Source organism: Cetorhinus maximus, chromosome 4, assembly GCF_964194155.1.
Source record: "Cetorhinus maximus chromosome 4, sCetMax3.hap1.1, whole genome shotgun sequence".
In the NCBI taxonomy this organism is placed as follows: domain Eukaryota; kingdom Metazoa; phylum Chordata; class Chondrichthyes; order Lamniformes; family Cetorhinidae; genus Cetorhinus; species Cetorhinus maximus.
In genome coordinates this window covers 179,230,097-179,247,047 of record NC_135882.1, presented here as the reverse complement: position 1 = coordinate 179,247,047, position 16,951 = coordinate 179,230,097, and the positions used below count along the sequence as shown (strand labels likewise).

The following is a 16,951-nucleotide window of genomic DNA, read 5'->3' as shown; positions in this document are numbered from 1 at the left end:
TGAACATATACACCCAGGTCCCTCTGCTCCTGCACCCCCTTCAAAATTTCACCCCTTATTTTAAATTGTCTGTCCATGTTCTTCTCTCAGAGGGTCATGAGTCTTTGGAACTCTCTTCCTCAAAAGGCTTTGAATATTTTTAAGGCAGAGGTATGGATTCTTGATAAGGAAGGGGGGTAAAAGGTTAAAGGCAGTAGGCGGGAATGTGGAGTTGAAGTTACAACCAGATCAGCCATAATCTTATTGAACAGTGGAACAGGTTCGAAGGGCCAACTCCTGCTCCTAATCCCCATGTTCATATGTGTCCATGATATCTTTGTCATTTAATCTCTCCTGATCTCCAACCTATCCCTGACCTTCTATTTTGCTTGACTTGCTCCATCTCCCCACTTTTCAACAGGGTAAAACCCATCACATTACTACTTCTCTTCAAGTCTGAAGGAGAGTCAGACAGACTCGAAACGTTAGCTCTGTTTCTCTCTCCACAGACGCTGTCAGACCTGCTGAGTCTTACCAGCATTTTCTGTTTTTATTTCAGATTTGCAGCATCCACAATATTTTGTTTTTATTTTGTGATGGAGGTTGGAAGACATGGTTTTGTGAGTATGGCTATTTTATTTCAGGCAGTTACTTGATTAGTCTGAGGGCAGCGCTCCTAATTGTGGCACGAGTCCCCAGGGTAAAAAACCACACAGTGCATCTTATATACCCCACTCAGTGTACCTAATGCAGCAGAAACTAGTGCATTTAAAGAAGTTCCTACAAAAGATCTACTAAGAAACCCTCCCTGAAACACAAAGCTGCCTTTTCTCATTCAGACACTCAAGGATCTACTTTTATATCCAATAGTGCGTGTTTCCCTGTCCTTGTGAGGAACTGTCCCTTAATGATGGGACTGAGCCTGACGTTGGGACTGACCCTGACAATGAGACTGAGCCTGACGATGGGACTGACCCTGACGATGGGACTGAGCCTGACGATGGGACTGAGCCTGACGATGGGACTGAGCCTGACGTTGGGACTGACCCTGACGATGGGCCTGACCCTGACGATGGATCTGACCCTGACGATGGGACTGACTCTGACGATGAGACTGAGCCTGACGATGGGACTGACCCTGACGATGAGACTGAGCCTGACGTTGGGACTGACCCTGACGATGGGACTGACCCTGACGATGGGACTGAGCCTGACGATGGGACTGAGCCTGACGTTGGGACTGACCCTGACGATGAGACTGAGCCTGATGTTGGGACTGACCCTGACGATGGGACTGACCCTGACGATGAGACTGAGCCTGACGTTGGGACTGACCCTGACGATGAGACTGACCCTGATGATGGGACTGACCCTGACGATGGGCCTGACCCTGACGATGAGACTGACCCTGATGACGGGACTGACCCTGACGATGGGCCTGACCCTGACGATGAGACTGACCCTGATGACGGGACTGACCCTGACAATGGGACTGACCCTGACGATGGCTGACTGAGCCTGACGATGGGACTGAGCCTGACGATGGGACTGACCCTGACGATGGCTGACTGACTGGGATATTTATTTCGAACAGCTTTTTGTTTGAGTTGCAAACAGTGAGAAACTGCAGAGCAGAATGTGCTCAAGTAGGATTTCAGTATGAAGGAATATTTAACAGAGGAAAGTCAGTAAAAACTACATTTGTCAAATGTTTGTGTCGCTGCGTCCCTCAGACGCAGGCTAAACTCAGCCACAAACAGAGCAGAAAGGGTTACATTCAGAACCGTCTCCCTCGCTCTCTGTTCATTTCTTCAGGGTGACAGTGATAGCTCTTCAGATGGTAATCATATGCGAACGAGTAATAAAAGCAGAGATTTTAATGATAGCTTGCGTGTTCCTATCAGTTCTGCTTCGTCTCCTTCCCATCCCGTCTCCCAGAGCACCACCGCTCAGTCAGTTTAAACCAAATATCATCGGCTTCCATGTAAGCAGTTAGAGGAACACTTGTAAATGACACCGCTGACTCGTTCTCTAATTAGAGCTTAATTAACAAGATACACTCAGGACAGCAATTATCTCGCTCCAGCCCCTGCCTGTCATATCTCAGAGTGTCTATGAATAGACGCAGCCTAACCCTGCTGGTATTGCTCATTCTCCTCCAGCCCGTTAAGTGAATAACACATTTGCCATCCCATTTTGCTCACTTATCAAAGCTTTTAAAAGTTAATAACTTTCCTCGGGAGATTCTCAGTTTATGGAAGATGATGTTTGGAGGTTGCATGTGTTTCTTAAAGCATTTTCTCAGGTTCTGCTTGGAGACAAGCCTGTTGAGGTTGGCTGAGGGGCTGGAGACTACGGCAGTAAAGGCGCACATATCAAAGCAAAAAAAAAATAAAGCCTGGGCCTCGATTTTACGGCTCTCCCCGTCTGGTGGGATATTACGGTCCCGCCGAACTGAATGGAGATTTAAGTGGCTCACCGCAACTACTGGAGGGACACAAGCTACACTGGGGCCTTAAATCCTGGCCCTGGAGTCACAAACAGCTCTGAACCCTATTTTCTCTCCTCTCCTGAAGGTGCTGACTCTCACTGGGGTACAGGGTCCCCCTCCTCTCCTGAAGGTGCTGACTCTCACTGGGGTACAGGGTCCCCCTCCTCTCCTGAAGGTGCTGACTCTCACTGGGGTACAGGTCCCCCTCCTCTCCTGAAGGTGCTGACTCTCACTGGGTAGGGGTCCTCCTCCTCTCCTGAAGGTGCTGACTCTCACTGGGGTAGGGGTCCCCTTCCTCTCCTGAAGGTGCTGACTCTCACTGGGGTACAGGTCCCCCTCCTCTCCTGAAGGTACTGACACTCACTGGGGTAGGGGTCCCCCTCCTCTCCTGAAGGTGCTGACTCTCACTGGGGTACAGGGTCCCTTCCTCTCCTGAAGATGCTGACTCTCACTGGGGTACAGGTCCCCCTCCTCTCCTGAAGGTGCTGACTCTCACTGGGGTATAGGTCCCCTTCCTCTCCTGAAGGTGCTGACACTCACTGGGGTAGGGGTCCCCCTCCTCTCCTGAAGGTGCTGACTCTCACTGGGGTAGGGGTCCCCCTCCTCTCCTGAAGGTGCTGACTCTCACTGGGGTACAGGGTCCCCCTCCTCTCCTGAAGGTGCTGACTCTCACTGGGGTACAGGTCCCCCTCCTCTCCTGAAGGTGCTGACTCTCACTGGGGTACAGGTCCCCCTCCTCTCCTGAAGGTGCTGACTCTCACTGGGGTACAGGTCCCCCTCCTCTCCTGAAGGTGCTGACTCTCACTGGGGTACAGGTCCCCCTCCTCTCCTGAAGGTGCTGACTCTCACTGGGTAGGGGTCCCCCTCCTCTCCTGAAGGTGCTGACTCTCACTGGGGTAGGGGTCCCCTTCCTCTCCTGAAGGTGCTGACTCTCACTGGGGTACAGGTCCCCCTCCTCTCCTGAAGGTGCTGACACTCACTGGGGTAGGGGTCCCCCTCCTCTCCTGAAGGTGCTGACTCTCACTGGGGTACAGGGTCCCCCTCCTCTCCTGAAGGTGCTGACTCTCACTGGGGTACAGGTCCCCCTCCTCTCCTGAAGGTGCTGACTCTCACTGGGGTACAGGTCCCCCTCCTCTCCTGAAGGTGCTGACTCTCACTGGGGTACAGGGTCCCCCTCCTCTCCTGAAGGTGCTGACTCTCACTGGGGTACAGGTCCCCCTCCTCTCCTGAAGGTGCTGACTGTTACTGGGCTACAGGTCCCCCTCCTCTCCTGAAGGTGCTGACTCTCACTGGGGTACAGGGTCCCCTTCACCTCCTGAAGGTGCTGACTCTCACTGGGGTACAGGGTCCCCCTTCTCTCCTGAAGGTGCTGACTCTCACTGGGGTACAGGGTCCCCCTCCTCTCCTGAAGGTGCTGACTGTTACTGGGCTACAGGTCACTTGGCCCTGCCCCCCTCCGACGGTGCTGACTGTCACTGGGGTACAGGTCCCCTTCACCTCCTGGAAGTGCTGCTTCTTTAAATATATAAAAAGGAAGAGAGAGGCCAAAGTGAACATAGGCCCCTTAGAGAATGAGGCTGGGGAAATAATAATGGGAAACCAGGAAATGGCAGAGGAGTTGAATAAATACTTTGCATCAGTCTTCATGGTAGAAGACACTAATAGCTTTCTAAATAATCGAGGGGCAAAAGGCGGGGAGTAAATAAACACAATAACTATCACTGGAGAAATAGTACCAGGGAAACTAATGGGGCTCAAGGCCGATAAGTCCCCTGATGGGCTGCATCCTAGCATATTAAAGGAAGTAGTTACAGAGATAGTGAATACACTGGTAGTAATCTTCCAATAATCCTTAGATTCTGGAAAAGTCCCAGAGGTTTGGAAAACTGCCAATGTAACACCCTTATTCAAAAAAGGGAGGAAGACAAAAAACAAGTAACTATAGGCCAGTTAGCTTAACATCTATCATTGGGAAAATGTTAGAGTCTATTATAAAGGATGTAATAGCAGAGCATTTAGAAATGCATAATATAATCAAGCAGAGTCAGCATGGCTTCATAAGATCTTAAGACCATAAGACATAGGAGCAGAAATTAGGCCATTCGGCCCATCGGGTCTGCTCCACCATTCAAATATGGCTGATAGGTTTCTCAACCCCATTCTCCCGCCTTCTCCCCGTAACCTTTGATCCCCTTACCAATCAAGAACCTATCTATCTCGATCTTAAATACACTCAATGACCTGGCCTCCACAACCTTCTGTGGCAATGAATTCCATAGATTCACCACTCTCTGGCTAAAGAAGTTTCTCCTCATCTCTGTTCTAAAAGGTCTTCCCTTTACTCTGAGGCTGTGCCCTCGGGTCCTAGTCTCTCCTACTAATGGAAACATCTTCCCCACGTCCACTCTATCCAGGCCTTTCGGTATTCTGTAAGTTTCAATCAGATCCCCCCTCACCCTTCTAAACTCCATTGAGTATAGACCCAGAGTCCTCAAACGTTCCTCATATGTTAAGCCTTTCATTCCTGGGATCGTTCTCATGAACCTCCTCTGGACAACTCCAGGGCCAGCACATCCTTCCTGAGATACGGGTCCAAAGTTGCTCACAATATTCTAAATGTGGTCTGACCAGAGCCTTATAAAGCCTCAGCAGCACATCCCTGCTTTTATATTCTAGATCTCTCGAAATAAATGCCAACACTGCATTTGCCTTCCTAACTACCAACTCAACCTGCAAGTTAACCTTAAGAGAATCCTGGACTAGGCCTCCCAAGACCCTTTGCACTCTAGATTTCTGAATTCTCTCCCCATTTAGAAAATAGTCTATGCTTCTATTCTTCCTACCAAAGTGCATGAAGGGGAAATCATGCCTGACAAATTTATTAGAATTCTTTGAAGAGGTAACAAACAGGACAGATAAAGGGGAACCAGTAGATGTAATATATTTGGATTTCCAAAAGGCGTTCGATAAGATACCGCACATAAGGCTACTTAATATGATCCGAGCCCATGGTGTTGGGGGTAGTATATTAACATGGATAGAGGACTGGCTAACTAATAGAAGACAAGACAGTTGGGACAAAGGGGGCATTTTCAGGATGGCAACCTGTAACTAGTGGACTGCCACTGGGATCAGTGCTGGGGCCACAATTATTTACAATATATATTAATGACTTGGATGAGGGAAGTGAATGTACTATCGCCAAGTTTGCGGACGACACAAAAATAGGTGGGAAGGCAAGTGGTGAGGATGACACAAAGAGTCTACAGAGGGATATAAACAGGTTAAGTGAGTGGGCAAAAACGTGGCAGATGGAATATAATGTGGGAAAATGTGAGGTTATGCACTTCGGCAGGAAGAATAGAGGAGCTGAATATTACTTAAATGGAGAAAGACTGAAGAAAGCTGCAGCACAGAGGGGTTTGGGGTCCTTGTGCATGAATCCCAAAAAGCTAGCATACAAGTTCAGCAGGTAATAGGGAAGGCAAATGGAATATTGGCCTTTCAAAGGGAATGGAGTATAAAAATAGGGAAGTCTTGCTAAAACTATACAAGGCACTAGTTAGACCACACCTAGAATACTGTGAACAGTTTGATTCCCCTTATCTTAGGAAAGATATACTGGCATTGGAGGCAGTCCAGAGAAGGTTCACTAGGTTGGTCCCGGGTATGGAGGGATTTTCTTATGAGGAGAGGTTGAGTAGGTTGGGCCTGTACTCATTGGAGTTTAGAAGAATGAGAGGCGACCTTATCGAAACATATATGATTCTTAGGGGGCTTGACAGGATAAGTGCTGAGAGGTTGTTTCCCCTTGTGGGAGAGTCTAGACCAGAGGGCATAACCTCAGGGTAATGGGTCACCCAATTAAAACAGAGATGAGGAGGAATTTCTTCTCTCAGGGGGTAGTTAATCTGTGGAATTCTTTACTGCAGAGGGCTGTAGAGGCTGGGTCGTTAAGTATATTCAAGACTGAGATAGACAGACATATTTTTAATCAGTAAGGGAATCAAAGGCTATGGGGATAAGGCAGGAAAGTGAAGTTGAGGGTTGTCAGATCAGCCATGATCTTATTGAATGGCGGAGCAGACTTGATGGGCCGAATGGCCTACCTCTGCCCCTGTGTCTTATGGTCTGTCACTGGGATACAGGTCTCCTTCTCTCCTGAAGGTGCTGACTCTCACTGGGTATGGGTCCCCTCCTCTCCTGAAGGTGCTGACTCTCACTGGGTATGGGTCCCCTCCTCTCCTGAAGGTGCTGACTCTCACTGGGTATGGGTCCCCTCCTCTCCTGAAGGTGCTAACTCTCACTGGGTATGGGTCCCCTCCTCTCCTGAAGGTGCTGACTCTCACTGGGTATGGGTCCCCTCCTCTCCTGAAGGTGCTGACTCTCACTGGGTATGGGTCCCCTCCTCTCCTGAAGGTGCTGACTCTCACTGGGGTAGGGGTCCCCCTCCTCTCCTGAAGGTGCTGACTCTCACTGGAGTACAGGAAAGAGTAGCTCTCCTGCCCCCTCCTCTGCAGAACAGATTAGTGGTGCTCTTCCTCAAGAGGAAGTGCTAATGCTCACTGGGGTACAGCTCCGAACACCAAGCACAGGAACATCCTGTTAACTTTATGGCGCAAAATAGCCACATTAACTTGTTATGAATGTGCTGATTTGAAGCAGTGCACAGAGAAAGTTGGCTGCACACATTCACCAATCGAAGATCGACACCAACTCTTCAGTTATTGGATTCAAAAATGGAGCCAGTGCCAAAGAACAAAACTGCACTTTACCAGAAGCTTACACAGTCTCAGGGAACCATTCAGATGTTCACAAAATGAATTCTTGGTCTCGTGACCCTCAGTACTGACCCTCCGACAGTGCAGCGCACCCTCAGTACTGTCCCTTCAACAGTGCAGCGCTCCCTCAGTGCTGATCCTGTGACTGTGCAGCGCTCCCTCAGTTCTGTCCCTTCAACAGTGCAGCGCTCCCTCAGTGCTGATCCTGTGACTGTGCAGCGCTCCCTCAGTGCTGATCCTGTGACAGTGCAGCGCACCCTCAGTACTGTCCCTTCAACAATGCAGCGCTCCCTCAGTGCTGATCCTGTGACTGTGCAGCGCTCCCTCAGTACTGTCCCTTCAACAGTGCAGCGCTCCCTCAGTGCTGATCCTGTGACTGTGCAGCGCTCCCTCAGTGCTGATCCTGTGACTGTGCAGCGCTCCCTCAGTGCTGATCCTGTGACTGTGCAGCGCTCCCTCAGTGCTGATCCTGTGACTGTGCAGCGCTCCCTCAGTGCTGATCCTGTGACTGTGCAGCGCTCCCTCAGTGCTGATCCTGTGACTGTGCAGCGCTCCCTCAGTACTGTCCCTTCAACAGTGTAGCACTGACCCTCTGTAGTATTGCACTGTGAGTGTCTGCTTGAATCTTGCGCTCAAGTACTGGAGTGGGTCTTGAACCAGGTCACTCAGAGACAACAGTGCTAGCACTGAGCCAACAGACACAGAGAGTATATGGTTCTTTGCATCGTGTAGGTCATCACTAAATTTTTAACAGGTGCAGACTCACATACACACGATGTGAGTTCGGGCGGCTGGAGTCACATAGACAAAAAAGGTCAAAGATCAAACCAGGACTAATTGTACAAAAAAGACAGAGTCCACACCAACCAGAGAGACTCTGATACCCCCCGGCCCTGTCCACACCAACCGGAGAGACTCTGATACCCCCCCAGGCCGTATCCACACCAACCGGAGAGACTCTGATACCCCCCCAGGCCGTATCCACACCAACCGGAGAGACTCTGATACCCCCCCAGGCCGTATCCACACCAACCGGAGAGACTCTGATACCCCCCGGCCCTGTCCACACCAACCAGAGAGACTCTGATACCCCGAGGCCCTGTCCACACCAACCGGAGAGACTCTGATACCCCGAGGCCCTGTCCACACCAACCAGAGAGACTCTGATACCCCCGAGGCCCTGTCCACACCAACCGGAGAGACCCTGATACCCCCAGGCCCTGTCCACACCAACCGGAGAGACCCTGATACCCCCAGGCCGTGTCCACAGCAACCAGGGAGACCCTGATACCCCCAGGCCCTGTCCACACCAACCAGAGAGACCCTGATACCCCCCCAGGCCGTATCCACACCAACCAGAGAGACTCTGATACCCCGAGGCCCTGTCCACACCAACCGGAGAGACCCTGATACTCCGAGGCCCTGTCCACACCAACCGGAGAGACCCTGATACCCCCAGGCCCTGTCCGCACCAACCGGAGAGACCCTGATACCCCCAGGCCCTGTCCACACCAACCAGAGAGACCCTGATACCCCCCAGGCCCTGTCCACACCGACCGGAGAGACCCTGATACCCCAAGGCTGTGTCCACAGCAACCAGGGAGACCCTGATACCCCCAGGCCCTATCCACGCCAACCGGAGAGACCCTGATACCCCCAGGCCCTGTCCACACCAACCGGAGAGACCCTGATACCCCCAGGCCCTGTCCACACCAACTGGAGAGACCCTGATACCCCCAGGCCCTGTCCATACCAGCCGGAGAGACCCTGATAGCCCCAGGCCCTGTCCACACCAACCGTAGAGACCCTGATACTCACAGGCCCTGTCCACACCAACCGGAGAGACCCTGATACCCCCAGGCCCTGTCCACACCAACCAGAGAGACCCTGATACCCCCCAGGCCCTGTCCATACCAACCAGAGAGACCCTGATACCCCCAGGCCCTGTCCACACCAACCAGAGAGACCCTGATACCCCCAGGCCCTGTCCGCACCAACCGGAGAGACCCTGATACCCCCAGGCCCTGTCCACACCAACCAGAGAGACTCTGATACCCCCAGGTCGTGTCCACACCAACCAGACAGACCCTGATACCCCCAGGCCCTGTCCACACCAACCAGAGAGACTCTGATACCCCCAGGCCCTGTCCACGCCAACCGGAGAGACCCTGATACCCCCAGGCCCTGTCCACACTATCCAGAGAGACCCTGATACCCCCAGGCCCTGTCCACACCGACCGGAGAGACTCTGATACCCCCAGGCCCTGTCCACACCAACCGGAGAGACCCTGATACCCCCAGGCCCTGTCCACACCGACCGGAGAGACTCTGATACCCCCAGGCCCTGTCTACACCAACCGGAGAGACCCTGATACCCCCAGGCCCTGTCCACACCGACCGGAGAGACTCTGATACCCCCAGGCCCTGTCTACACCAACCGGAGAGACCCTGATACCCCCAGGCCCTGTCCATACCAACTGGAGAGACCCTGATACCCCCAGGCTCTATCCACACCAACCGGAGAGACTCTGATACCCCGAGGCCCTGTCCACACCAACTGGAGAGACTCTGATACCCCGAGGCCCTGTCCACACCAAATGAAGAATGAGACTCTCAATGGTCTTTAACCATCGCAAGTCACAAATTTTCCACAGAGTGCCAGTAATAATACTGACCCACAGAATACCAATAATAATACTGACACATAGAATACCTGTAATAATACTGACCCACAGAATACCAATAATAATACTGACACATAGAATACCTGTAATAATACTGACCCACAGAATACCAATAATAATACTGACACATAGAATACCTGTAATAATACTGACCCACAGAATACCAATAATAATACTGACACATAGAATACCTGTAATAATACTGACCCACAGAATACCAATAATAATAGACACATAGAATACCTGTAATAATACTGACCCACAGAATACCAGCAATAGTCCTGACCTACAGAATATCTGTAATAATATTGACCCACAGAATACTTGTAATAATACTGACCCACAGAATAACAGCAATAGTTCTGACCTACAGAATACCTGTAATAATATTGGCCCGCAGAATACCAGCAATAATACTGACCCACAGAATACCAGCAATAATACTGACCCACAGAATACCAGCAATAATACTGACCCACAGAATACCAGCAATAATACTGACCCACAGAATACCTGTAATAATACTAACCTACATAATACCAGCAATAGTCCTGAACCACAGAATACCAGTAATAATACTGACCCACAGAATACCAGCAATAATACTGACCCACAAAATATGGACACTAATACTGACCTACAGAATATGGACAATAATACTGACTCTCAGAATACCAGCAATAATACTGACCCACAAAATATGGACACTAATACTGACCTACAGAATATGGACAATAATACTGACTCTCAGAATACCAGCAATAATACTGACCCACAGAATGCAACAATACTTTTTTAAGTATTCACGGGATATGGGCTTCACTGGCTGGGCCAGCATTTATTGCCCACCTCTAGTTGCCCTTGAGAAGGTGGTGATCATCGCTGCAGTCCATGTGGTGTAGGTACACCCACAGTGCTGTTAGGGAGGGAGTTCCAGAATTTTGACCCAGCGACAGTGAAGGGATGGCGAAAGTCAGGATGGTCAGTGACTTGGAGGGGAACTTCTAGGTGGTGGTGTTCCCATCTGTCTGCTGCCCTTGTCCTTTCAGATGGTAGTGGTCGTGGGTTTGGAAGGTGTTGTCTAAGGAGCCTTGGTGAATTTCTGCATTACTGACCCACAGAGTACCAGCAACAGTACTGACCCGCAGTATACCTGTAATAATACTGGCCCACAGAACACCAGCAATAAGGGGGAGGCGATGGCGTAGTTGTATTGTCGCTGGACTAGTAATCCAGGGACCCAGATTAATGCTCTGGGGACCGGGGTTGGAATCCCACAGCAGATTGTAGAATTTGAATTAAATAAAATTCTGGAATTAAAAGTCTAATGGTGACCGTGAAACCATTGTCGATTGTTGTAAAATCCCATCACTACTGTCCTTTAGGGAAGGAAATCTGCCATCCTTACCTGGTCTGGCCTACATGTGACTCCAGACCCACAGCAATGTGGTTTACTCTTAAATGCCCTCTGAACAAGGGCAATTAGGGATGAGCAATAAATGCTGGCCTAGCCAGCGACAGCCAAATCCCAAGAATGAATAAAAAAACAATAATACTGACCCACAGAATACCATTAATAATGCTGACCCAGAGAATACCTCTAATAATACTGACCCACAGTGTAACAGCAAAAATACTGACCCACAGAATATGGGCAATAATGCCGGCCCACAGAATACAGGCAATAGTACTGACCCACCGAATTCCTGTAATAATACTGACCACAGAATACCAGTAATAATACTAACCCTCAGAACACCAGTAATATTACTGATGCACAGAATACCAGCATTAATATTGACCCACAGTATTTACACTGTGTGGTATAGTGTTGGAGGGCCGGGGGAGTTGGGGAGGTACGAGGGTGCAGACGGATTTGAAAGGAGGATGTGAATTTGGAATTGGAGGAAAATTTATTGCTCTACTAGTTAGGGGGAGATGGTCAGGGAGATAAACTAAACACAAAGGGACTTGGTATATAAGTCTGGCATGACAGATTAGCTGGTTAGTTGTTTGCACATTGGAGAAGGATTAGCCAATGTCTGACAAGAGCTCAGCAGAGTTTCCCTTCACTAGGCTCCATACTTGCCGATGGCACAGCCTTTGGCAGATCCTAGCACCCTGCCTGGGCATTAAGGAGTTAACTTTGCTGCACTTTTTTTTTCCATTAATGTAAATTTGGCCCTGTGGTGATGCTTCCTCCAGGCAATAATATTTTTCAATTAAGCTGTGACATTGATTAGTCACCGTGCACAGTGCTGTCTTTTATCACTATTTAACTTCAGTTTAGCCTCTTCCTTCTCTCTCTCTCTTTCCCCTTTCTCTTTCTTTGCCCCCTTCTATTTAAACATCTTCACCCCTGGACACGACTGTCAACTCAGGCCACATACTTAACTTCAGCATTTATAGGTGTGTGAGTTCATCTCCTCCTTGGCTGCCTCTCATTAGGATAATTTCAGCAAATAGGTCTCCACAAAATCAGTTTAAAATATTCCGTCAGAAAGCTCACCTGATTTTCTATTATCTTGCTAGAAATTAAAGGATCTGAAAATCATCATCAGGAATTCTAATCTCAGGCTGCGACACAGCCTTTTTTAGAGCATCCTCAAAAAATTAACAGACACTTGAGGCAATCATTATTTTGATTTAGAAACATGATCAGACTGTACAGATGATGTGAATCTCAGAGCAATAATCCCAGCACAACGAGCCTCGTACATCCAGTCGCACACACCAATACAGACAGACCCACACACCAGCACAGCCAGTCCCACACACCAACACAGCCAGTCCCACACACCAACACAGGCAGTCCCACACACCAACACAGACAGTCCCACACACCAACACAGCCAGTCCCACACACCAACACAGACAGTCCCACACACCAACACAGACAGTCCCACACACCAACACAGCCAGTCCCACACACCAACACAGACAGTCCCACACACCAACACAGCCAGTCCCACACACCAGCACAGGCAGACCCACACACCAACACAGACAGGCCCACACACCAACACAGCCAGTCCCACACACCAACACAGACAGGCCCACACACCAACACAGCCAGACCCACACACCAACACAGCCAGTCCCACACACCAACACAGCCAGTCCCACACACCAACACAGCCAGTCCCACACACCAACACAGCCAGTCACACACACCAACACAGACAGGCCCACACACCAACACAGCCAGACCCACACACCAGCACAGCCAGTCCCACACACCAACACAGCCAGTCCCACACACCAACACAGCCAGACCCACACACCAGCACAGCCAGTCCCACACACCAACACAGACAGTCCCACACACCAACACAGCCAGTCCCACACACCAACACAGACAGTCCCACACACCAACACAGCCAGTCCCACACACCAACACAGACAGTCCCACACACCAACACAGCCAGTCCCACACACCAGCACAGGCAGACCCACACACCAACACAGACAGTCCCACACACCAACACAGCCAGTCACACACACCAACACAGACAGGCCCACACACCAACACAGCCAGACCCACACACCAGCACAGCCAGTCCCACACACCAACACAGCCAGTCCCACACACCAACACAGCCAGTCCCACACACCAACACAGACACACCCACACACCAACACAGACAGACCCACACACCAACACAGACAGACCCACACACCAACACAGCCAGTCACACACACCAACACAGACAGTCCCACACACCAACACAGACAGTCCCACACACCAACACAGCCAGTCACACACACCAACACAGACAGTCCCACACACCAACACAGACAGTCCCACACACCAACACAGGCAGACCCACACACCAACACAGACAGACCCACACACCAACACAGGCAGACCCACACACCAACACAGACAGTCCCACACACCAACACAGCCAGTCACACACACCAATACAGACAGACCCACACACCAGCACAGCCAGTCCCACACACCAACACAGCCAGACCCACACACCAACACAGCCAGTCACACACACCAACACAGGCAGACCCACACACCAGCACAGCCAGACCCACACACCAACACAGGCAGACCCACACACCAACACAGCCAGTCCCACACACCAGCACAGGCAGACCCACACACCAACACAGCCAGTCCCACACACCAACACAGACAGGCCCACACACCAACACAGACAGTCCCACACACCAACACAGACACACCCACACACCAACACAGACAGACCCACACACCAACACAGACAGACCCACACACCAGCACAGACAGACCCACACACCAACACAGACACACCCACACACCAACACAGACAGACCCACACACCAACACAGACAGACCCACACACCAGCACAGACACACCCACACACCAACACAGACAGGCCCACACACCAACACAGGCAGACCCACACACCAACACAGACAGGCCCACACACCAACACAGGCAGACCCACACACCAACACAGACAGGCCCACACACCAACACAGACAGACCCACACACCAACACAGACAGGCCCACACACCAACACAGACAGACCCACACACCAACACAGCCAGTCCCACACACCAGCACAGCCAGTCCCACACACCAGCACAGCCAGTCCCACACACCAACACAGCCAGTCCCACACACCAACACAGCCAGTCCCACACACCAACACAGCCAGTCCCACACACCAACACAGCCAGTCCCACACACCAGCACAGCCAGTCCCACACACCAGCACAGCCAGTCCCACACACCAGCACAGCCAGTCCCACACACCAACACAGCCAGTCCCACACACCAACACAGCCAGTCCCACACACCAGCACAGCCAGTCCCACACACCAGCACAGCCAGTCCCACACACCAGCACAGCCAGTCCCACACACCAGCACAGCCAGTCCCGCACACCAGCACAGCCAGTCCCGCACACCAACACAGCCAGTCCCACACACCAACACAGCCAGTCCCACACACCAGCACAGCCAGTCCCACACACCAGCACAGCCAGTCCCGCACACCAACACAGCCAGTCCCACACACCAACACAGCCAGTCCCGCACACCAGCACAGACAGTCCCACAAAACCAGGCCCCCACACACCAACACAGCCAGTCCCACACACCAACACAGCCAGTCCCGTACACCAACACAGCCAGTCCCGTACACCAGCAGTCCATGTCCCACGAGAGTGAGAGATAAGGACCCTGAGCCAGGCAGACAGCAGCACCTAGAGGAGGGCGGAGGAGCTATAAAAACAGCACAAGCAGTGGCGTGAGTTCCAGAGCAGAGGTGACTGAGGGAGTTCGGTGAGGAAGGAGGAGGTGCTCCATTCCTTTGCTACCTTTTCTCAGAAAGAAAAGCGGCGGCCATGAGGGTCAACGGAGAGCAGAGCTGCGTGTGAAGGGCAGCGGGGGCAGAAGATAAAACCGGCGGCAGAGAGCCTCCTTAACCTGTTTCTACCTGTCAGAGCCAAAGGATGACATCAAAGGAAAGCAGGTAGATGATTGGTGGGTATCTCTCCCGTGTCTCTTTTGATTGCCACGTGGTTGAAATCAGGAGGCGTTATTACAGTTGAAGAGTACAGTTAAGAAATTCACTTTTAAAATATTTAACATCCAAATTAATTAATTTAAATAGAGTAGAGATGGCTGGGCAGGCGAGGTGTTGCGGCTGTAGTATGTGGGAGCTGGTGGACACTGGTGCAATCCATGGTGACCACATCTGCACCATGTGTTGGCTGCTCGAGGAACTTCAGCTCAGAGTTGATTAGCTGGAGTCCGAGCTGCGGACACTGTGGCGCATCAGGGGGTGGGAGAGTTGCCTGGACTCTGTGTTTCAGGACAAAGTATAAATTGATAAATAATGCAGGCATGTAAGAAGGGTGCTACAACTGTCATGGGTGATTTTAATCTGCATATTGACTGGACAAATCGGATTGGCAGGGGTAACACAGACGACGAATTTGTAGAGTGCATCAGGGATTATTTCTTAGAGCAATACGCTTAAACAACTCTTTCTTCATAGCTCTGTAACTGCCCTTATTTAAGTTGAGGACATTGGTTTGAGACCCGAGTTGCTCGCCCTCAAACTGAATTTGAAATTCTACCATATTGTGATCGCTACCCCCTAGAGGATCCTTAACTACAACATCTCTTATTAATCCCACCTCATTACACATTACTAGATCTAAAATAGCCTGTTCCTGGGAAGGTTCTGCAATGTGGAAAATAGACTAAGGGAAGGTCAGTGGATGAGCAGTGGCAGACATTTAAGCAGATATTTCATAAAGCTCAGCAAAAATTTATCCCAGTCAAAAGAAGGACTCAATGAGAAGGATGAACCACCCGTGGTTAACAAAGGTGGTCAAGGAGAGTATCCAATCAAAAACTGAGGCGTACAAAGCAGCGAAAACTAGTGGTTGGCCAAAAGATTGGGAATTTTTTAGGAACCAGCAGCGGAGACTAAAAAGGTAATAAAGAGGGAGAAAATTGATTGTGAAAATAAATTGGCAAGAAATATAAAAACAAACAGCAAGAACTTCTACAGGTATAGGACAAGAAAGAGAGTAGCTAAAGTGAGCATGGGACCCTTGGAGGATGCGACTGGAGAACTGATAACAGGGAACAGGCAGATAATTTAAACCAATATTTTGCATCGGTCTTCATGGTGAAGGACACTATAAACATCCCAAAGATATCAGAGAAGCCAGGAGCTAATGGGAGGGAAGATCTTGTAACTGTCTCTATCACGAGGGGCAAAGTATTTGACAAACTAATGGGGCTAAAGGCAGACAAGTCGCCAGGACCTGATGACCTGCATCCAAGGGTTTTAAAGGAAGTGGCTGCAGAGATAGTGGAGGCATTGGTCGAAATATTCTAGGACTCACTGGACTCCGGGAGGGTCCCAGCGGATTGGAAAACTGATAATGTGACACCCCTGTTGAAGAACGGGGGGAGACAAAATACAGGAAACTATAGGCCAGTCAGCCTACATCTGTCATTGGGAAAATGCTACCGTCCATTTTTAGGGAAGAA

General features: G+C 50.5%; 1 protein-coding gene across 5 annotated transcripts in view; it reads right to left on the bottom strand.

The window, feature by feature from the left end:
* The window catches only part of LOC144680067 (arf-GAP with GTPase, ANK repeat and PH domain-containing protein 3-like), a 708,867-nt gene that overhangs the window by 131,614 nt on the left and 560,302 nt on the right, over positions 1-16,951 (bottom strand). Inside the window, exon 13 of one of the 5 annotated variants that reach the window (XM_078541211.1) lies at positions 9,370-9,377. The exons of the other annotated variants lie outside the window; for them this stretch is intronic. Coding sequence (XP_078397337.1) covers positions 9,370-9,377 — 8 coding nt within the window. The remainder of the gene's footprint in view (positions 1-9,369; positions 9,378-16,951) is intronic. 5 annotated transcript variants of the gene reach the window in all.